At 36.6% G+C, this 24,319-nt stretch overlaps 1 protein-coding gene across 6 annotated transcripts in view; it reads left to right on the top strand.

Moving 5' to 3' along the window:
- LOC124710380 overlaps positions 1 to 23,733 on the top strand; it is a 192,561-nt gene extending 168,828 nt beyond the window's left edge. For 3 of the 6 annotated variants that reach the window (XM_047240922.1, XM_047240920.1, XM_047240925.1), the window contains 4 exons: positions 8,990 to 9,101; positions 11,080 to 11,189; positions 12,040 to 12,248; positions 23,309 to 23,733. In XM_047240922.1, coding sequence (XP_047096878.1) covers positions 8,990 to 9,101; positions 11,080 to 11,189; positions 12,040 to 12,100 — 283 coding nt within the window. In that variant the 3' untranslated portion in view covers positions 12,101 to 12,248; positions 23,309 to 23,733. Of the gene's footprint in view, positions 1 to 8,989; positions 9,102 to 11,079; positions 11,194 to 11,279; positions 11,618 to 12,039; positions 12,249 to 23,308 lie in introns of those variants that run through there. The other 3 variants (XM_047240921.1, XM_047240923.1, XM_047240924.1) reach the window with 3 other exon arrangements.
- Positions 23,734 to 24,319: the final 586 nt, after the last annotated feature.

Here is a 24,319-nt window from a genome sequence, read left to right as displayed (position 1 = left end):
TCAGCAATGTCTGTAGCTCATGATTCAACATCTTTGTACTCACAATAATTTTTATTACCCCATGCTGCTCTGTCTCAGAGGTACAACTAAAGAAATCCTTGGCCTGTTCAGCTGAATTTAGGGTACAGGAAATTCCCTAACTTACAGTGGGGCATCCGGATCTCATTATTAAAAATGTAAACGTTCTGTTCATACCCAAGTAATTGTTGTAATGTTGCCCACACTTGAAGCATAGGAAAGGCCTTGAAGTGAATGTCTGACCACTGTCTCATCTGGGTTCCCCAATCTAGACAGGTCCTTAGATTAGTTGTACTTTTTGTTCCATAGACCCATAGTGAGGAGATCCTCAAGGACATAAAACATGTCATACGTAATTCACATTTACAAGTGTACAGAGATGTGCCAATATTCCTTCCACATATTGTGAGTGAAATGATTGTCATGGATGTGGAATGAGTCAAAAAATCTAAAACACATTTTCATTTAAGAGGTGGTAACAAACTATTCACAAACATGTAAATGTGTGTACATTCAGGTACATAAGATAATTCTTTATCTGTCGTACCCATGCATCATTAAACAGGAAGCAGTTTGCTTCACTTATTTACGTTCATCACGTTACTCCACTGAAGATGTGCAGGAGTCACATTTTATATAATGCTTAACATATATTTATATAATAGAAGGAAACATTCCACGTGGGAAAAATTATATATAAAAACAAAGATGAGGTGACTTACCGAACGAAAGCGCTGGCAGGTCGATAGACACACAAACAAACACAAACATACACACAAAATTCAAGCTTTCGCAACAAACTGTTGCCTCATCAGGAAAGAGGGAAGGAGAGGGGAAGACAAAAGGAAGTGGGTTTTAAGGGAGAGGGTAAGGAGTCATTCCAATCCCGGGAGCGGAAAGACTTACCTTAGGGGGAAAAAAGGACAGGTATACACTCGCACACACGCACATATCCATCCACACATACAGACACAAGCAGACATATTTAAAGACCAGATCTTTAAATAGTTGATGAGTTACCCAAAAACTGATTATCGAATGAAGTGTGCTAGTGCCTTATTTTTTTTATCTGACAACATCCACATTACAAGTGAAGATTTTTTTTAGGAGCATGCTTAGTTCTGTAGTACGCTCTGGTGCTTCAGTACTTCTGTGCTATGCTTCTCCCAGTTGAATTTATCATCAGGTTGTACTCTCAAGAATTTAATACTGCCAACTTCTCTCTGCAACCTCTTCTATCTTCTTGTCATCATATTTTAGACATATACTGGGAGGGAACCTTTTGCAAGTTATGAGCTGCATATATTGTGTCCTAGTTATTTCCAGTGTGGTCCCAGGAGGTATCATTCCACCATTGGTAATCTGCCCCTATGTTACGGGTTTTCTTAAGCAAACATGTCTAAAGGTGTCCCTTTTGATTCTTCCTTGAGAAGGCCTGTGATACTATTTGGAGGCTTAATATCATCAGACATTTGCAGTTGGTAAAATTTATTGATGGTCAGTCATGTAGTTAACTAAATGAACTTTTTAAAAATAACATATTTTACACAAAACATTTATTTTGGTGTTTTTTTAAAGTGCCTAGTGTACACTGGTGAAACGTTACCAGCTGGCGGACAACAGTTTCTGGCAGTGTGCGTACCTACACATATTGTTCTTCTAAGAGCTAGCTGTAAAATAACTATTACTAATTTATTCATTAAAATTGTCCATTATACTTCCCTTACCTAATATTATAAAAGAATCACAATCTAATAATAAAAGAGAACTATAATAATAAAAAGTTAGAGAGGGAATGAAAAGAACTATAGAAAGGAGAACAAAATTTGTCATTTTTACAAAAATATGTGGAGAAGGCAACAGTGACTGTTTTTGAATAACCTTAAGTAATATCAGTGTTTAGGCTACTCTAGATCCAATTTTTTCCTCACACTAGCTCTAGGAACTCTGTGTATACTAAAACAAGTTGACAGTGTACTGGAGTGCTTCCTGTTTCACCAGCTGCATTTTAGTTGAAGTACTGAAGATCCAGTCTCCGTTTCAGATGTGCCCTTAGATCCAAAGTAAATTCAATTCCGAAAGTGATAAAAGGTGATGGTTTGCTGGACATATTTCCCTTCATTCCTGTCCTGGTAACAGGCCATTCCCCCTTCTCCATGGTACGTCACATCCTTCTACAGTGGGTAGTGGCAGTGGCAGGAGTAATTCAAGAAGACAAATTTCAGCTCATTGGGCACTGCCTCATGGACAGGAGTACCCTGAAGCTACTGTCTTCCTTCTTTCATCTCATAAACAGGGCACACCATTAGGACACATTCAGGTGCACTTCTGATGGGCGATCACAGTTGTATTATCTTTCCTATGCAATACATATAGTTGATCTGAGTCTGAACCATACCATAAAATGGTGCACAAGAGCAGTAAATGTGCACAAGAGCAGTAGATGATGAAATGTGACCCATTTAGAGTATATCCTGACATTTGAAAAGAAACAAACTGTCTTCCTTCCATTGGCAGAAAAGATACCAGATTCCTGCCACAAATTCAAAATACACTCTCTGATGGAGATACAGCTCTCTTCACAATTCTTAAATATTTCATTTACTTTGTGTGGTATGCTTTTCTTCGTCCAATAAGTTACAAATTTTTCCGTGATATGCAGAATCAGAGACTGGTCCAAAACACTAGTTACAAGGCGTCAATTGATGTTGCAGCAAATGCACCCGAGCAAAGCTTTAGAACTGCATGCTGCACCCACACTGCAAACAATGTCTTTGTCCGTGTCCCATGTACCCAAAAGGCTTGCACCAGTACCCACTATGGTCACTAGTATTGCCAGTTGATAGCGATGAAAAATTTTTGTAGGTAGTTCAAATCTTCAGTGTGCAAAGTTAACAAATTCACTCATAACTGCCAAACCTTTTGACCATGCTGCATTTTTTTTAATATTATAGTTTGATTTCTCATCCAATCACACCCTGAGGTAGTTTCGAGTGGGCATTCTGCTTCTGAGCACATCATTAATTCTGAATAGAGGATTTCTGCTGTAGTTTAGTCTGTCTTTTAACATTATATAGCTCGACTTCCAATGGGCAATGGAAAGTTTATTTATACTGCAGTACTCCTGAATTGTGTTCAGCAGAGCTCCCATGTTTCTGTCTATCTGGCTAAGAGCAGGAGATCTTAGATCACGGTTAGTAACTTCCTCAGTAGTTTCTGATACTATGCATCATTTATTCCAGTTTTGCTCTTGTGAATCTAAAGCCTCTTATTTAGCACGTTTTCAAACATTTTGCCAATAACTTTTAGCAGATGGATGGATCTATAAGGTTCCCCTTGGGTATGATCTTTATCATCCCTCCTCCTTTCTCAGAATTATGACCTTCGCTGATTTCCAAATGTTTACAGATTTTCCTTGGGCACTACCCTCATTGAACAGTTCGCTTCAAGTGGAAGTAGTGGCTATACCCAAGTACATAAATATCTCAGTCTTTTGGATCTGGTGCATTATTATTTTTTAATATGCTGAGAATCTCCAGAACCTTGTTCATCAACAATTTTAACTGTTTAACTGTTCTCGTTTCCTTCAGGCAGATGTTTCCTCAACATCTCATTTGTCTTTCATCTGACAATAGTACACTCAGTAATAGTTTCGACTAGCTGCTGCCAACCAGTAGTCGGTTGATTATTATCTACTAATGTTGAGAATGCTAATAAGGTAAAGTCCCCATCTGTGGGATCAACTTTTTGAAATAATCTTTATGATGTAGGTTAAGATACCAGCTATCACATCCTGTGACCATTCATCCATGTAGGCCCTCTTTTGGAACTAATAATTATAAAATTTGAAATTTTTGCACAATGCTCTACAGCTTTAAAAACAAAGGAATGTTCAAAAGACTAGTTGTGCAGTGTAATTAATAAAGTACAGGCCTCACATGCAAAAGGTGTTCTGTGTGACACTCTACAGCTTTAAAAAAGGGCTGTTGAGCAGACAAGTTGTGCAGTGCAACAAAGTTCAGGCCTCACACACAAAAGGTGGTGCGTTCAAATCTCATCACATGGCTTGAAATTTTTTAAAAAATCTTTATTGAAATGATTTTGGTCATTATTTTTAATCTGTTGACTGGATTAAATGTAATTTTTCTTATTTATGCTTCTTCGTCACATTAAAATCAACACATTAAATTTTCCAGTTGCTTTCACTTTTTCCTTCCCGTCATTATTTTTCCTTTTGGAATCTCTGTGCATGTGAATTACATTCTTTTCATTTATCTGTCATAAAATTTAAATGTTTGAAACTGACACTGTACCTGTTCAAAAACTAGAGAAAATAAACTATTTGTATTAAATGAGCAATGGTAACAAAACTGTATTTTTCATGACAATATGTACATTTTTGGAATGATAATCATCATACAACCATTTAAAATATAAATTCTTATTGCACTGTGGACAACATAATGCAGATGAAGATTTAAATGAAATTCAAGCAAAATCAGGAATAGAAATAATTAATGCAATCACACAGACAAAAATATGGCATGTAAAATGGAAGAAATTAAATCAACATTAATATGTAAAAATGATTAAAATAACATGAACAAAGATTCCAAGTGGGAAAAGACTGATAAAAACAAAAAAAGAGCAAATGAAAAAATTAATATGATGATGAAAATAACATGATAAATCAACAGAAATGTAGAAATACGTTTAACCCAATTAATTGGATTAAAAAATGACTAAAGTCATTTCAATAAAGATATAAAAATAAAAAGTTTCAAAGCACCTAATGAGATTCGAACCCACAACCTTTTGCATGCAAGGCCTGTACCTTAATCTTTACATGGTGCAACTTGTCTGTTCAACAAACCAGTTTTAAAGCTAGAGAGCATCACACACAACTACGAAATTTCTGGTTTTTAATTCATACAATATGGTTACGACTTTTAATTCATGCAATATGGTTATGAAAGTGTGGGTGGTTACCCCTTGAGTTAGTCACCAACTTTGTACAGATCTACAGGCACAGCTGCTTGTCATGCTGAATCAGTATTTGATGATGTCACTGCCTGTTTTAAATTAATAGGTTATGTGGCTATTTTGCGTTGAAACTGAATTTTCATAAGTATGTTTTTTCATAACTCAAGGCCACGAATTCTTTTGTTCTGGAAACTTGATTTGTCTTTGGTATCCATCATTATGGTGACAAATTTGTCATGTAGAGTTTCACTGATTATCTTAGTTTCCCTATATGAACACTAATCTTATAGCTGTACCGAAAGTACATATTTACAATATACCATGTGTCAAAAGGAAAAATTAATTCTACTGTTGTACAGTTAGTTTTACAGGCCTCAGTACTTTGTTATGGAAGAGAATTACTGTCATTGGACACCCTCCTGCAGTGTTAACTTGTACAGTTCATTACATTAATTGGATGTTGCCTTGCCCAGAGTATGGCTCTTTTAAGCAGATTATGTCGAATCTCATTCCCTCAAACAGCTTTTTGATTTTGTTCATAAGCACTAGGCTGAGCATAGCAGTGACCTGTGCTGTGTGTATCCTATTGAGCTGATTTAATGTATGTAACACGATACATGTGAATGTAACACTGTAGCCATGATTTGCTTGAGTTAAAAGCAATACTACTATGGAAAATTACAAATTTCCTGTAAGTGACTTCATTGTTGAAATGCTCACCTCTTGTATGAAGTACTTGAATATTTAGGTCCACTTACTCTTCAGTCCTGGTAAGGAGAATTATCAACTTCAGCCTCTCTAATGGGAAAAGTGATTTCATGTCCCCTGGAATATCCATTTCACACCCGATATTGAAGTGTCTTTATTGTGATGACCCCTTCAAGTCTGGAGAGCTGAAGAGTCCTCACTAAACTTCTGCATATTTGATTAGGGTTGATACCACCTGTCTGCTTTCTTAGACAGATACCAAGCACATGTGAGAACTAGAAATCAATACATTGTGATATTTGCAGATATTTTCCGTGTTTTGATGTAGACTTGTGAGAAATGCATCTCATCATCTGCCATCCCTTTTTCATTTTTACGATTGATTGCAGGAATGTTTTAAATGGACAGCATCACTTTCATCCAGTCAGTAGAAGTATAAGGTGCTGTATGGTCTGAACTGCCACATTTGATTTTACTGTTGTACCAATTACTAGATTGTAAGCCTTATCTAATCACATGCTTATTTTGTAAGAGATTAATGTTTTCTCTTTACATGAGAGGTTTTTACATTTATACTGCAAAGATATATTAATAGCCATGTGTAGAGTCCCTCTTTGCAGTTGAAGTTTGTATGTATCCCTTTCTATCCAAGAGCACAATGGCTTTTTCCCCTATATTTTTAGGGTGTACATATAGAAGCAAATGGCTTTTTCCCCTATGTTTTTAGGGTATGCATACAGGATCAAAATTCCTATTGGGATCATCTTTCCATTCATGCATATTGTCTCCACCATGAGCTCAAGAGGGCCTCACTAAAGTGCTGTAGTGCAGCACTTGGCTACATGCCAAAAGTTGCAGAACCTCATACACACTGTTAGGGCAAATAATCCTTCATGCTCACTGAACTGTAGCCAATATAAAGTCTGTTACTTGAGTAGCATTTTGTTGTGTCCATCTGTGACGCAGCATCTCTGCTGTATGGTGAGTAGCAACTATCCTTTTCATAATATTGTTACATTCCATCCTGGATTTTCCATTGTCGATTTAAGTAGCATTTCCTTAATTCAAGAGATATCTTTATGATGTGGTGTGCTGTTGCTTTATTCTGCTCACATGTTCTGAGTCTCAGCTGGATGTTTCCATCCTCCTTGGTGATATACTCTAGGTTTTGCCTATTGATACATGAAAAAATGTACTCCTGTGTCATCTTGGATGATACATTATACATAATAATTTGAGGACACTTTTTTTGAGTAGTTCACACACCATATTTTCCTTTTTCATGGGAGTACTATCTATCTTATTTCTGTCTTCATTACTAACCAAGTTCACAGTGAACATATCTCTTGTGGTTCTTATGTCTCTCTTGTGGTTTCACAAGTGGCCCAGCTTTCTATTTTATCTCTTGTTATAAATACATTGAAAAATCATTTTGACTCTTCAGAATATGACTTGAGAAGTACAGTTAGGATTTTAATGTGGCCTACAAGCTTTACTTGTGCTATTTCCCATCTTGATATCATATTGTTGAGTTCTTTCAGTTTGAAACTGGGTGCAATCTTACAAGTTTCCCGATCGTTGACCACATACTGTAAAGACTTGGCCTAATGTGGGTGAAGCTCTTCCTCCACTGTCACTGGCATGTCTGATTGAGTGTCCGCTTTACACATTTCCCCAATGCCCAGAGGAGCTTCAATTTTCTTCCTCTACCAGCCACTCAAGGCCTCGGCTCCAATGAAGACAGCCAACCTCCGTACTCTGAGATCCAGTTGATGCTTTAGTACTGACTCAGTACCTGCTCATGTAACAGCTGTCTACAACTGCTGATGTGTGCAGCACCGATGATATGATGCAATGCACTCCTCATGTCATTGGTGTGACATAATGTTTTCATTGGCAGACACAACTGGCAGCGTAGCTGCTGGTAAACCTTTTGGGACGTGAGTTCTTGGTCCAAGAAACACGTTTGTTCCTGACATTTCATCCAGGACTGCACTGGACATCCTCAGAGGTGCTCCTCTTCTGAATCTCGCCGACTGACTGGTCAGACACCCGAGAGCGATGTATATACTATAGGAAAGGGGGTGTAGTCAAAGTAACACGTGATGAGAAGAGATAATCCTTGTCAAAGATAAAATTGTCTAGCGATTCTGGAGAGCTGCTGTTAATATGTCGCTAAGTTTCATTGCCTCCTCTTTCATATTGAAATGATCCTGGTGCTTATAAATTTCAGTGGCTTTTCTACGTAGTCATGGATAATAATTAGACGTTGTAGATAAAATTACTGTTTCAGAAAACTTCCATTTGTGGTGTCCTGACTGAAGAGTATGCTCTGCTGTAGCTATTTTCTCTCTTTTTTTTTCTAGTTGACAAAGACTTTTGTGCTCTTTTAGCCGTGTATTTATGCTTCTCTTTGCAGTTCCAATATAAACTTTACCACACGTACACAGGATTTTGTATACACCATATGTCGATTGTGGAGGGCATTATTCTTCACAGATCGGAGTACTTGACTTGCTTTCTTTGTTGGTCTAAAGACCGGCCTGATGTCAAGTTTCTGTAAAATCTTATTGATGTGATCCGTTACTTTTTTAATAAAAGGGAGAGAAATTGTATTTTTCCGTTGTTGTGGTTCATCCTTGTCCTTCTGTTTTCTGTTCCTTGATCACAAAATTCTCATTACCTCTTTCCCCGAGTAGACCTTTTTCTCAAAGGCCTGCTTCAGGTGTTTTATTTCAGTGTCCAGGTGTTTTGATGTGTATATCCATTCAGCTCTATCAATAAGACATTTAATGACACCTCTCTTTTATTGTGGATGGTGATTGGAGTTTTTATGCAAATATCTGTCTGTATGTGTTACTTTCTGAAAAAGGAAGGAGGACAAGGATGAACCACAACAACCTAAAAATACAGATTCTCTCCTTTTTATTAATAAAGTAATGGATCACATTGCTAAGATATTACAGAAACATCACATCAGGCCGGTCTTTAGACCAACAAAGAAAATAAGTCAAGTACTCCAATCTGTGAAGCATAAATGCCCTCCTCAGTCGACATGTGGTGATACAAAATTCCATGTACGTGTGGTAAACCAACGAAATCGACAATATCAAATAACATGAGAATCTTGAAATTGCTTGAAGATATGCAAGTAACACGAGTGTTTCCTTTGGTTCAACATATGCTAGGAAGTATCATGATATTTTCTTATGGATATATGCATTTCGTAGTTCATGTTGTGAAAATTCTGTCATACATTATTAGATGTATCTTTTCTCAGGGAAGAATTTACAATGGAAGAAGAATATGCCATAGTCACATACCTCCAGAAGCATAACAGGTTTAGTAATACTGGAGGCAACGTTGTATGGAAGAATATGGCAGCAACAGAGGTACTGATGTTCATATAACTTTTTCTTATAAATTTGCATTATGTTGTAAGTTTCATTCCCTATCTGACTGTATTCAGTTATATCGTATAAAGGTCATATTTGTTGAGCAAATCACTGATTTTCATTTTGGGAACTGTATGATTACTATTGGCACATTACATATCTGACATAGTGGTAATTATTAGTAGAAATGCTGGTTTCATGATTTGTAGCTCTTTGCAATGACATTTTTTTTTTTTTTTGAAAGTTCTGTGTGACTTTTTTGAAAGTTATGCTATGAAGCCCAGACTTCAGTACAAAGATGACAAATTAGACGGAGAAATATCTGGCACATGTCTTGACATTTACTGATATGTTGTCTGGGTCTTATTTCTTGGAACAGAACCACATTGTAAATTGCTTTCTTGGTTATGGAAATAGGTGCTGAGTCTCTGACTTAGTCCCTCCAGCATTGCTTTCAGTTACATTTAGCAATTTTCTCTATCTTTCTCTTTTCACATAAATGGAACACATTTGTTTGTTTTAACTGTCTCAGTCTAGTCACTTACAATTTGCAACTAGTTCAAAACCTCTTTTGATGCCTGGATTCTTATTATTCACTACCATCACATATGATGTACTCTTTCAGTTTTATCAATGCTAGTAAAACTGATAACTTTTACATTAGTGAAATACCTTCATTGGTGATCATAAGCTGTGTATTGTTTCAACAGTTCAATTGCTTTTATGAATCTCTTGTATTCGGCTTGTGTAAAAGTGTGCATACTGGATGATTTATTTACAGATTAAAGTATTTAATGTGTCACACTTAGACACACAGAAAATTTTTAACTTTTCAGATGTGCGTCGTGTCATGACTATGCCTACAAATATTCACCTCTTAATGGTGAGAAGCCAAGTGCATGAAGGCAAGGTTTCAATTTTTCAGCTTGATGCTCAGCAATGTTGATATCGATTTTTTCTTTATGTTTATATATGCTGTGCCATAACATAAATGTATTGTGGACTTGAGCTGCAGAAAATATTGTTTATATGACTTTTTTAAGTGAGTCATGTTACAGCATAACCAGCTTTAGTGGCTACAATTGAACTACTTGTTGATAACCACTGATCTCAATTGAGGTTTGCAACTCAGCTTCATTGTGTTCCCTCCACCTGAAATAATATCTGTGTCCACTTAACGTATGTCAGGCAGTCTGTGTCGAGTTAATGAAATAAATGGTGTAGCCAAAATAGTCAAAATACCTTAAAAATTTATTTATTGTATCAAACTGGCAAAAACTGACACAGGTTTTGAGCCTAAAACAGGACATAGAACTGACTGTGACAGGTTTTGCCTTTGCTCCTTGTATAGTTTCCAAAAATAACACATTTGTATTGTACATTGTTTCAATCACACTTATTTCAGTTTACAATTCAGATTTCAGTACTTTTACAGAACTGGTCATTAGCCAATATTGCTGCATATAATTGAAATAGAACATAAAAAATAAAGCACAGCATCCAGTAACTATACTCTGATTGCTTCAACACTAGAATTTTGTTTGATTGCAGAGGCTGGCGGATACACTATTTGTCTGAGCTCTTCTCAAACAATTGTGGCTATTTCCCCCCCTCACCCTCCAACAAGCTCACAGAGAAAGGAAAATGTATAGTTTAGACAGTTTTTTTCCCCCCAAGAAAATTATTTAAAAGTCAGTATTTCACAGGATCAGAGCTGGAACATTTTTATGGCTGCTTACAAGTTGCCATTCGTCTTCCAAAATGTTAGAAACATGTCACATCTAGGGCTCCCACTCCTTGGCAAACTATTGTAATGGCAACCTTAGAAATCAGAAAATTCATATTTGTTGCTTACTTTTTTTCTGTATTTACTAATGTCTGATAGTTTATGGAATACTTTATACACAAAGTATTTATAAACATAAATTCTGTTGTTGGATCAAATCTACTAACAACTTTTTTCAAATTATTTTAGCCAGTGGGAAATCGTCATACATGGCATTCGCTGAGGGAACGGTACCTGAAGAAGATTGTGCCAAATATTAATAAATACAATTTGCCAGAAGAAATAGTGAGACGTATTAAGTAAGTAAATGCTATATATTACCTTACTGACTCTGCACAAACAGTCCTTCACATATTTCCCTTTTATTTTTATATTATTTCTTTCACAAGGTACAAGTGAAGTACAGCAACCAGGAAACTGCGCTGTGAAGAAAACTCTGAAATGTATAAGCTTAAAACCAATTTGAAATGTCTGTGATTGGAGAAAGAAATTGAGGACTACAAAAAATTGTGCACTATTTAAATTATTTCATTTGCCACATATTCTGAACAGATACCCTTACAGTTTGTAAGTGTGTGTGTGTGTGTGTGTGTGTGTGTGTGTGTGTGTGTGTGTAGGTGAGGTCTCTTGCCAAGTTTTGTTGATAATTTATAAGTTTTAGTGTGCTTAATTTTTAAATTGGTCTTTTCAGGTGGCATTAAAAATCAGCTTCTCCTTTATGTTTCCATTTATTAAATTTTAATGCTTATCAAATGTTGCTCCATCTCTGAGAATTTTTTTTTTTTTTTTTTTTTTTTTTTTTTTTTGCTGAGCTGTTCGTTTTTAACGATTTTAACACAGAAGATGACAATCTATTTACCAGCTTCAGAATAAGGATTAAAATTAGTTATTGCATTTTTTTGTCATGTTTGTGTGTCAGAGGCACAGAGACTGTGCATAAAATGTAGTATGAGCTTTGGGAAAAGGATAAATGTAAAGGATACACTCTCCCTGTATAACAAAATAACAAATCCGTCACAAAAGTACTGTCATCATTACTTAACATGACATTGTGAAAGACAGTAGAAGTAATGATGAAGAAATAAAGATGTCAAATCTTATTAAACATAGTTTTTATCTTGACAATTAAAACTGATTAAAACCTTTCAGAGAACTGCTACCAACGGCTTTTGTTTGTCTTCAAGAAGTTAGTGACAAATTTGGTCCTTGAACCCATCAAGGTATAAGCCAATTAATGGAACGACATCAGAATGTGCACACAACAACCACAAAATCTGGAAAGCTCACAAAAGAAACTGGCTCATGGTGTGGGCGAAACTGTCCCTCCATGTAGGGATTGGCAGAAATTCCACCATAATGTATGTAAAGCCTACAATGTGTACTTTTACTGACACTTGAAAAGTTACATTTGCCAATTACAGAAGTGCCCTTCTCTTATTGCACAGCAAAGGGAAATCACAAGTAGAAGCAATTCGGTTAAAATACACACCTTGATCCGAAGTCAATTGCAGGCTCCAGCATCCGAGAAAATGCTCGACATTCATGGTTTACTGTGAAATTATTGCCCTATTCCTCGCAAAAAAAGGTGGCTTTGGTGTATGTGCCTTCGCGTGCTGTGTGTGGTGTTCCAAATTGTTGTAATTTAAATGTTTGTAGAAATGTTCTGGTTCCCTGGAAGTATAAAAGTAAAAATAAGAGCAAACATTGATGCACTAGAAATTTTTTTCACTTACTGTTTATTAAACAGAGGGATGGTCAGTGTTCAAGGATATGACAGGAACGCTCATTATAAGCAAAAAGGTCTAGTAAACAAGGGATCTAACACACCTTAAGAGCTTAGCATTTCTTCATCTTCGATACTGTGTAACAAATCTCTTCTACTGCAAGCTCTTTGCTTTTCATATTTTGGATGGAGGTAGTATACATGGATCCTAAAATGCATATCTTAAAAAGCTTAGGAACACATGTTCTGCAGATGATATGTATTTCACAGGAGCGGAGATGAACAAAAATGCTTATGCTCTTAAAGTAAGCACTTTAGTGCCGATGTATACTGAACATATTTTTTGGTCCACACTACCACCTCTCAGAATATGGACAGCAAAGAGATTCCTGTAGAAGAGATTTCTTTCACAGTATTGAAGAAGAAGTAGTGCTCATAGCTCATTATACTGAAATAAAAAATATCCACACAGCATTGGCAGTTCCGCAGTAATAGTAACCTCAGCAAGGTCACACTCTATTTCAGTACTTTTTAATCCATTATGTATTACTCCATTATAAATCATTGATTATAAGGAGTTGCTGATTGCTAGAATGATATTCTTATCACGCTGTTTAAGAACATTTTATCACTTAAGAAACTATTTATTTACTTGGTTGAAGAATCCATTATTTTCACATGACACTACCTTTCCAGGTACATAAACAAATGATTCTAGATCTGTGCTGTAGAATGAACCAGAGCAGAATGAGAGCAGATCCACTTATCGCAGTTGCTGAAGCTTGTAGGTGGAGGTGGGAAAAGCGACATGCTGCAAGAAAGTAGACTGCTTTTCATCTTTTGTAACTTATGCATAAGTTGGCATGACAATGTGCAAGTAAGGTGTTTCCACATATAAATTGAGTGGTGGCAGGGGGCTGCATGTGTAAGAAATTCGTGACTGTGGAAACCTGAGCTAAAAGTGTGTTTTACTTTACCCTGCTACTGCAGAATAATACTGCAGCACTAAAACATACAACAAAAGACACTGCACACACAAGTGCCTGTTGAGAGTGAAATGTATCGAAGGCTTTAAGGTGAAGACTACGCAGTACTACATAGCAACAAACTGCTTTCAGTGAGTGTGATATCACAGCCGTTTACATTTTTAACAGGTCGCAGGAAAATATCGCAAATGTTGGTTTGAGAAGCATTACTTTCAAAGCAAATCTCCTTTTACGCTAGATGAATTTTGTTATGTTTGAGAACGTGCACTTAATTTGTTAAATTATAGAGAATTTGACTCTCATTCAAAAATTAACACTTTGAGAACCAGCCACTTAGAAAAATTTTTGGCCCAGAAGACCAACGATTTAAGCTATTATTTAAAATTTTACTGGCACATTTGTGTTTGATCTATCTTAAAAGGTAACACATGCTAAAAATGACCAAGCTTCAAGGTTAGTCTTTCATATTTATTGTAGTTCTTTCGTAGATTACAAATGGCAAAAAGTATAGTCATCCTTCGAAAAAAGAGTGAGGTGAGTTCTTGAGCAGTATCACGTGTAACTGGCTGTTCTATGGAAGAGTTGAAGTGCTTGATGGAACATGTATACAACCATGTAACCCATGATGTGTTCTATGCACAGCAGTGAAATTTATAATCGTGCTTGTCAGAAATGTTCAGCTGCTGCAATGTAAGCTGTGCACATAGGATCCTACCTAAACACACCCTGGGGAGGGGCGAACAGCAAAACATTTTTGATGACCAATGTTGTATGTGAAATCTTAGCTTTTCTTGTAACTGTACTGTATGTATATTAATTTAAACCATTAACTTTATACCTATTTGTGTGTTCATGCTACTTAACAGTGATGTTATTATTGCCTGACTACATCACATCTCCTATGCTCTGAATATTTGCTTTCATTGACTGGTGAGATCATGTGATATGAGCTATGACTGGTTGAGAAAAGTGCATCGTGCTGCGCAATCTTGATTTCAGTGCTTCAGAAGCTACCATGCTATGTTTTGTGGAATATGTATTTATACTTTTTTAATACAAAAATATGCAATATGCATGTTGCTGCACTTCGAAGGTCTTTCCAAAACACATTGTTTTTTGCTGGGTTTGTTTTCTAATTTGCAGGGAAGCTCTGTGCCAGTCTATAAAACCATAACTATTCAAAGGATTCATGAGTTTTACAGCTCCGAGGGAAAGTATATTGTCATTTAACATGAAAAAAAATGCTTTCACTCAGGGTATAGTGTATTTTTGTACAGGAGAAATTGTATTTTTAACAGGAAAATCCAGAGTTTTTTTCTTGTCTGCATATACACCATGGTGCTTTTAGCCACTGCACTACCAACTTACCTGGTTTCACAATATCCAAGTGGACTCTTTGACAATCATTTTCTCAAAAACTATTGAGCGTTGGCACCTAAGCTGAAGTAGGTGTCTCTTTATTTTTACCCTTCTGTCTCCATGCCAAGTTTTGACTGTATCAGAGAGCAACCTATGGTGGGTTCCCTTTTAAGTTATATGTGGATGAACACAGGCAGGAAATTCACCGGTATTTTGATTCGGGTATAAAATAAACATGTTGTAGAAACAGCTGTGCAGTTACGGTTATGAATGGAGACAATTCTTTAGGATAAATTAATTTTGATCCTGTAAATTGTGAAGCCTCCATGAATCACAGACCTTGCCACAGTAGGGCAGCTTGCGTTCCTCAACAATACAGATAACGTGCCACAGGTGCAACCACATTGGAGGAGTATCTGTGGACAGACCAGACTAACCTTTGGTTCCTGAAGAGAGTTAGCAGTCTTTTCAGAAGTTAGAGGAGCAACAGCCTGGATGATTGACTGATCTGCCTTTGTAACATTCGCCATTCTACTTTTCTGTACTGGTACTGTGAATAAGTGAAAAATATAGTTTACCATATGGCTTAATGATTATGGTATCCTCTTGGGGTAAAATATTTCAGAGGTAAAATAGCCCCATTTGGATCTCTGGGTGGGGACTATTCAGGAGGATGTGGTCATCAGGAAAGTCAAACCTGTACTCCATGGGTCGGAGTGTGGAATGCTAGAGCCCTTAACCAGTTAGGTATGTTAGAGAATTTAAAAAGGGAAATGAATAGGTTGCAGTTAGATATAGTGGAATTAGTGAAGTGTGGTGGCAGGAAGAAGAGGACTTCTAGCCAGGTCAGTACAGAGCTGTCAACACAAAATTAAATAAGAGTAATTCAGAAGTAGGTCTAATAATGAGTAAGAAAGTAGGAATGCAACTAAGCTATGTGTGTATATCATAGTTGCAATAACGCAAAAGCAGGAAAAGGAGGAGAAGGAAAAATAGTAGAACAACAGGGCTAGGGGCAAGGAATAAAAGAAGAAACCACCAGGTAGAAATTACACAGAGCATAATTTAATCATTGCTAACACTTGGTTTAAGAATCACGCAAGTAGGCTTTATATGTGGAAGAAACCTGAGAACACTGGAATGTTTCAGACTAATTATATAATGTTAAGACAGAAATTTCAAAACCAGATTTTAAGCTGTAAGACATTTCTATGGGCAGGTGTGGATTCTGGCTGTAATTTATTGGCTGTGAACTGTAGATTTGGTAATTTCCAGGAATGATTGCCTATCGAATGCACTGGCCCATAATGATAAATATCGAGTATGTGGTTCAATGCCAACCCCACAACTCTGTTGGCATGAATTATGGTGAATGTTTAGCGCATTGCCAGAGAAACATAGTTTATTGTTTTCAGTTGTGAATAACAACAGTGACAGTGTTGCAGTTTCAAGTGCCGTTAGCCTCATGTGGCAAAATCTAATTCCTTGGTTATGTAGTGTGGAAAGTTGTTCCTCTTCTAATACCTATATTTTCACAACTTGACATTGCATGGAAAAATTGATCCTCCTTATATTCTTCCAACATTTCCAACTGACGTAGCAAGAGTGTACCCGAGGTATGGGCAAAAAAGATTGCTGCTGGCAGCTCATACAACATGAGGAATAGTGCATGAAGAAGACATGGCTGACAATTAAAGAAAGTAAAGTTATTACTTTCATTTGTAATTAATTGTAACTTAGTAAACATTCATCTTATGTCGTTGCTCTAGTGAACACTGTAAACATTATCCATAACTCACACCACCAGAGTCGTGTGGTTGACATCGAATCACATGTTTGATATATATTGATAGGAATCCACATGTTTCACAGGCAATCACTCTTGGAAATTACCGTAGACTGAAACTGAAGATATTAGAAAAATGTTGGAAATTAAAGAGATGGGACCCTGATTAATTAAAGGAACCACATGTTGTGGAGAGTTTCAGAGGAAGCATCAGGCCATGTTGAATGAGGGAATAGAATACAATAGAAGATGAATTAGAGGAGACAACAGAGGATCAAATAGATTAAAAGACAAGGCATGGTAGAAATCTCTGGATAATACAGGAGGCATTGAATATAATTGACAAAAGTAAAAATATAAAAATGCAGCAGATGAAACAGGGGAAAGGGAATACAGACATCAAAAAGCTGAGATTGACAGAAAGTACAAAATGACTAAGCAAAAATGACTAGAGCAAAAATGCAAGCACTAGCAGGGAAAAGATAGATGCCATGTATAGGAAAATTAGAGATACATTTGGAGAAAAAAGAAGACACTGTATGTATATCAAGTGTTCAGATGGCAAGTTAGTACTGAGTAAAGAAAGGAAAGCTGAAAGGTGACCAGAATATATAGAGGTCAAGTACAAGGGAAACAAACTTGGAGGACTATATTATAGAAAGAGCAGCGGATACAGGTGAAGACCAGTTGGGAGATATGACACTCCAAGAATAATTCAACATGGCACTGAAATATCTAAGTGAAAACAAGGCCCCTGGAGTAGACGGCATCCCCGCAGAATTACTGATGTCCACGGGAAAGCCAGCATGTCAAAGCTGTTCCACCTGGTGAGCAAGATTTGAGGGATGAGAAACAGCTTGTACTTCAAGAAGAATGTAATAATCCCAATTCTGAGGAAGGCTTGTGCTGGCAGGTGTGAATGCTAGCAAACTGTCAGTCTAATAAATCATGACTACAAAATATTAATACAGTAAAGGAGAATGGACAAACTGTCAAACTGCCAACATAGGTAAAGATCAGTCTGGGTTCCGGAGAAATGTAGGAACGCGTGAGGCAATAGCTACCCTACATCTTATTGTAGAAGACTGACTGAAGGAAGAGAAACATGTATTAATAGAATTCGTAGATACAGAGAAAGCTTTTGACAGCTGGACTGCAGTCTGAAATTTTGAAGGCAGCAGATATAAAATACAGGGAACAAAAAGTTACTTACACGTTATATAGAAATCATCCTGCAGTTACAAGAGTTGATGGACATGAAAGGGAAGCTGTATCTGAGAAAGGAGTGAGACACAATTGTAGCCTATCTCTGATGTTATTCAATTTGTACACTGAACAAGCAATATAGGAAACTAAAAAGAAATTTGGAAACGGAATTGAAGTTCATGGAGAAATAAAAATTTAAGGTGTGCCAATGACAGAGGTGGTAAGAATTTGGAAGAACAGTTGAACAGAATGGATAGTGTCTTGAAAAAATTTTAGGTGATGAATATCAACAAAACTAAAACAAGAGTAATGGAGTGTAATTGAATTAAATCATGTGATACTGAGGGAATTATTTTAAGAAATAATAAGAAACTAAAAGTAGTAGACAAGTTTTGTTACTTGGGCAGTAAAACAGTGATGATGCTGCAGTAGAAAAAATATAATGTGCACATTGGCAATAGCAGGAAAAGCGTTTCTGAAAAAGTGTAATTTGTTAACATCTAATATCAATTTAAGTGCTAGAAAGTATTTTCTGAAGGTATCTGATCTGCCTGGAGTGTAGCGTTGTGTGGAACTGAAATGTGGGTAATAATCAATTCATATGAAAAGAGAAAAGAAGCCTTTGAGATGTGGTGCTATAAAAGAATGATGGGAAGATTGAATAACAAATGAGGAGGTGCTGAATCGGATTGAGGGAAAAGGAAATTTATGGCACAACTTGATTAAAAGAGCAGATCAGTTTACGACACATCCCGTGATGCGAACATTTCAGGTTAAGCTTTACCCTGACTGTTATTGATATCGAATGAATCAAGTTTACTGTTACCAGTCACTGTTTATTTATATCCACAATGTATTTAAAAGGTTTAAACTTCCAACATTAGTTGGAGTTACATGTGTTAGTATGACATATGCATGTGTCGTGTCAAAATCGTAACACAACACACGTGTTACTAACCATGTAAATCTGCTTTATAGTGGAGGTTTAAACCTTCAAAACACATTGTTGATGTAAATAAACAGTGACCAATAACAGTAAACTTGTTGTTTCATTTGGCATCCTGAGATATTGAGGAATTGTCAAATTGGTAATGGAAAGAAGTGTGGATGGTAAAAATTGTGGAGGGATACCAATGCATGAACACAGTGAGCAGGTTCAAGTGGATGTAGGTTTCAGAAGTTATGCAGGAGATGAAGAGGTTTGCACAGGACAGACCAGCAAGTAGAGTTACACAAAACTCATCTCCAGACTGAAGACCACAACACCAACAATTAATTGTAAAGATGAAAGGTAGGTTAAAGTAAATGTATTTTTTTGGAACATTACAGGTTAAAAGTAAAATTAATGAATTTGTTATTTCTTTGGTTGAACTGCAGTTTACAAACCATATGAGTACAGTATGTACTGAGTGTCATTTGAGCACTGAAACAGAAATGCTGAATGGGGGTGGGTATAGCTTAGCATCCAATTATTGTAGGTCTTAGCATCAAATTATTGTAGGACAGATATGGAGAAAGGTGCAGTTGCCACTTATATTAGAAAAGAATACAAGCATAAAAACAATGATATTGTTAACTTTTGCAGTGATAATCATTTTGAAGCCTGTGCTACACAAGTTGAACTCCTTGAAAGTTCATGGTCATAAGTGCTTATATGGCGTTCTGGTTGGTACATTTGAGACATTCATAATATATTTTATAGCAAGAACTTTGCAAACAGCCATACCTTCAACCAATTTTTATGAAGGCATAAACAGTTCCGTGGCTTATAGCCACATCATCAGGTGTGTCAGGTGTTAGTTATCATGTTTTAATATTTCTAAGCACATCTTTTATTACAAGTAGGTGCATATGATTGGTACTATTTTGATGTGTAGGGTCCCAATCACTACCTTTGTTGATTTCTTGTAGTAATATCTTAATAAAAATTGGTTCAAGATACAGCTGTTTGTGGAGTTCTTGCTATAAAAGGTACTACCACAGCTTTGGATGCCTTGACTATGGAGTCGTTTCTGTTCATAATACAGTTTAATGTCTTACTAAACTTTTTAACTTTTATATGGACTGGAGTAAACTGATTTTTAAATGAAATTTTCTAGGGTTATATTAGAGTGCCTTGTCTCTGTATATAATACACTTCCCCTAATTTTTCAAGTAAGGTTATAAGAATCGGCTTGTACATGAGGCACATGAGTTTGAGGAGCATTTCCAAAACACTCTCACATTTACTAAATGAATCTGTTACAAAACATGCCATTCTTCACCAGATCTTCTCCCTCTCTTCTGCAGATCCTACCTGGTAAGAGTCTCAATTTGACAAGCAGTACTCAATGAGTATTTTGGAAGCCACTTCTCTCATGGATGAATTAAATTTCCATAAAATTCTTTTAATGACTTTCAGCTTGGCATCTGCTTTTGTACAACTAGTTTTATTCTTTTCATTCTACTTTAGTTTGCTCCCGGCAGTTACTCTCAGGTATTCAATAATTTTTACAGTTTTCATGGAGTTACTGACAGTAGCACATTAAAACGGTAATGGATCTCTACACTTATCTGTGGGTCATAGCTTCACTATATTTACATTCAGGATCAACTGCCAGTCCTATTCCAGTTATTTATCACCTGCGTGTTTCCAGGCCTTTCATTACAATGTTCTAGGATTATATTTTTTCTGTAGGATAACAGCCTTGTCCACAAATGGCTTCACAAAGCTTCATTATTATATTCTAGATTATTTGTATATTTTGTTAACAGTAATGGACTTATAACTGTCCATTGGGGTACTCTTGAAATGATTTTTACATCTGTCAGTTTTGTCCCACTTACAATGACATGGTGTATTCTACAGGGTGTACATAATTGAAGTTGCAGTTTGAAAATGCTGTAGAAAGAGAACCACTATTCAGACTGATGTCAAAACAGCATATTACTGACTCAGGGGGAAACTTCATGGAACAAAAAACAAAAATCAAAAATCTGACAATAGATGGCGCTATAAGCATCAGAATGTCCACACTATCAGGCACGTGTCACACAGGTGTTCCTCAGTTTGCTTCCGAGATGCCCAACATGACTGTCTCCAGAAAGGATCATGTGTTGCTGATAAAGCTCTAAGAACAGTGACTGTGCTCCAGTAACCCTGCAGAAGGTCCAGACACACAAGCGTATGAAAAAAAGGCATATGTCCAATGTCTGCTAAAGATCTGGAGAAAATGATTAAATTTGAAGAGACAGGTTCTTTTGAAGTGCTATGTGGCAGAGAGAGGAAAGCAGTTGATCTGACATCAATCGACGATGTAGCCACAGCATTGCAGAAGGGGTCAAGTGGTAATTTGCAAACTTGCAGTGCATGGGAAATCACCCAAATGCTGAACATGCCTGCAAGCACGGTGCGTAAAATCCTATCAAATGCCCTGCATTGCTTTCTATACAAAATCACGTATGTTCAGGAGTTGCTTCCTGCTGACCCTTCAGCAAGTCAAACGTCCACTATCAAATATATATTGCTCGATTGCAAGTGGACAATGAACAGCCATGGAACATTCTGTGGACAAATGAAGCCCATTTCTATCTCCAAGGACATGTGAATATACAGAATTGCAGAATATGGGCAATGGAAAATCTATATGCACTTCAACTGATACCACTTCATTCTGCAAAGGTGACTGTGTGGTGCTAGCTGATGGCATCATTTATTGTAGGGCCATATTTTATTGAGGAGATGAGTCCTGTGCGATCACTGGTAAACATTGTGAGAGTCTTCTGCATCAACATCATTCCAATCCTTCAACAGTGTGGTTGTGTGGGTAGAGTCATATTTATGCAAGATGGCACTCCTCTGCACACTGCACAGCCAGTAAAGTGGCTGCTGCTGAGGCTTTTTGGAAAGGCTAGAATTATTAGCCATCATTTACGTACAACCAGGCCAACCGGATCGTTCGATGTTAATTCATGTGACTTCTGGCTGTGGAGTTATGTGTTCAGTGCTCCAATTACAAACATAGCTGAACCAAAGGCACACATTGCAAAACACAGGTATAGTCGGCTGTTGAGGCAGCATAGTTCTATATTCTGCAGGGAGTCAATGCACGTTGAGTTGCTGCACTGCGCTGGGCAAAAGGAGGTCTGACACAATATTTGGTGCTATCCTATGATTTTTGTCACCTCAGTATATACAAGGTGTCCATAATTCAATTTCCACTTGGAAAACATTGTAGAAAGACGCTAGAATGATCTAAACTGTGACTCCCGAGACACTTCAATATGTTGTGGAATGTGCTGTTTCTCGATTTCAACTTGTGGCAGAAAATAGTGGACAGCATACTTGTGCCAGTATCACGACAATTAGAAACTAGTATCATTTTGCATTTTAAGAGGTGGTTGGCCTCAGGGTTATTAAAAATCAATTCGCTTTTTATGCAGTTTTTGGCTCTGGGACAGTTAAAAATCGATGTCATTTTGCTTTTTATGCTGTTTTTGACCTCAGGTCAGTTAAATACCAATTTCTTCCATCTGATGTGGTACAACCTTGTCATTTCGGATGGTGTAATTTGCAACTCAAACCATAGTCATCATATTGTGATTCATATGTCATTTGTAGCCAACCCTATTTACACTAAAAAGCTTACAGCACCATCTGTTGGTAAAATTTTCATTAAATTTGTTTGTTCCATGATGTTTCCCCTTATGTCAATAATATACTGTTCAAATTTGACGTCATTCTAGCAGTTCTCTTTCTATGATGTTTTCAAACAGAATCTTTAATTATGGACACCCTGTATATACTGAGGTGACAAAAGTATGAGATACCTCCTAATATTGTGTCAGTCTTCCTGTTGCCCAGAGTAGTGCAGCAACTCGTGGCATTGTCTCAACAAGTCATTGGAATTCCACTGCATAAATATTGAACCATGCTGCATCTATAGCTGACCATATAGTTTCAAAAGTATTGCCGGTTTTGTGAATGAGCTGATCTCCCAATTATGTCCCATAAATGTTTGATGGGATTCCTGTCAGGCAATCTGGGTGGCCAAATTATTTGCTCAAGTTGTTCTGAGTGTTCTTCAAACCAGTCACAAACTATTTTGGCCCAGTGACTTAAAATTATTGCTTGGGAAAATTAAGTCCATAAATGGCTTCTGCTAAAGTTATGTTGTATTCTAATCTTTTCTGTGTACCTGTTACTACTCTGTGCGTCACTTCTTGTAATTGGTAAGGAATGATGTATATTATATACAGTTACATCCCATCATGGTTTTTCCTTTGATTTGACTTAGTTGATTTCTTATTCTTCACCTGATTTTCCTCCATAAACAACTATAACTACTAATTAAACTTTCTTTTTGAACGTATCTGCAGGTCAAAAGGATCACAACCAGTAGCAAAAAAAGTGGGCAAACACAGTCTGTTTGCGTGACCTACACTTACTGCATACAGCATAATGACTTTCATTTCCCATGTAAGAGAATAGGCAGAATTTGCCAGAGGAACCAAAATCATGCAGAGGTCAGGATAAAAACTGTTATATCCAGCTCATGTGAAAGTGCATTGTTAATAATTGTAAAATTCCACTTGTGTATTATTATAAAGTTTTCAGACATATGTGGTACATTAGGAAGATTTGCTGATTTTTGTCTCCTTGCAATTTTAACATTGTTTTGAGAGCATTTATGCTTCTTTAAATTTATTTAAGCTGTATTTATTTATTATTTAATTTGTTAAAAATTTGTTATTTAAAATTGGTTTTTTTGTATTTATGCCTTTGTAAATTTCCTTTCAACGTAGTACACTGTTATTTGTTTACAATAATGAATGAAGTGTAATTATTGGATTGTTTCCTAGTTCATTTTCAGATATTTCTTTTTAAAGATAGCAATTCAAATAAATTTTAATATTTCACTTGATATTAGTAAACTATATTTTTAATAAAAGAAAGTTTCTGGAATATAGCGTTCAGATGATTTTTTCGTGTGAGGAGACATCTTATTCCATTTCCTTCAGATTATGTGGTTTCAAGGCAAACCATTTTTGATTGCTTGTTTACACCATGGTGAACAGAGATTTTACATACTCACAAGGGAACCTCCCCATTGCACCCCCCTCAGATTTAGTTATAAGTTGGTACAGTCGATAGGCCTTGAAAAACTGAACACAGATCAATCGAGAAAACAGGAAGAAGTTGTGTGGAACTATGAAAAATATAAGCAAAATATATAAACTGAGTAGTCCATGTGCAAGATAGGCAACATCAAGGATAATCTGCGCATGGGAGCGCCGTGGTCCCGTGGTTAGCGTTAGCGGCTGTGGAACAAGAGGTCCTTGGTTCAAGTCTTCCCTCGAGTGGAAAGTTTACTTTCTTTATTTTTGCAA

Source organism: Schistocerca piceifrons, chromosome 1, assembly GCF_021461385.2.
Source record: "Schistocerca piceifrons isolate TAMUIC-IGC-003096 chromosome 1, iqSchPice1.1, whole genome shotgun sequence".
In the NCBI taxonomy this organism is placed as follows: Eukaryota; Metazoa; Arthropoda; class Insecta; order Orthoptera; family Acrididae; genus Schistocerca; species Schistocerca piceifrons.
The sequence above is the reverse complement of the archived record's forward strand: the minus strand, read 5'-3'. Positions and strand labels throughout refer to the sequence as shown.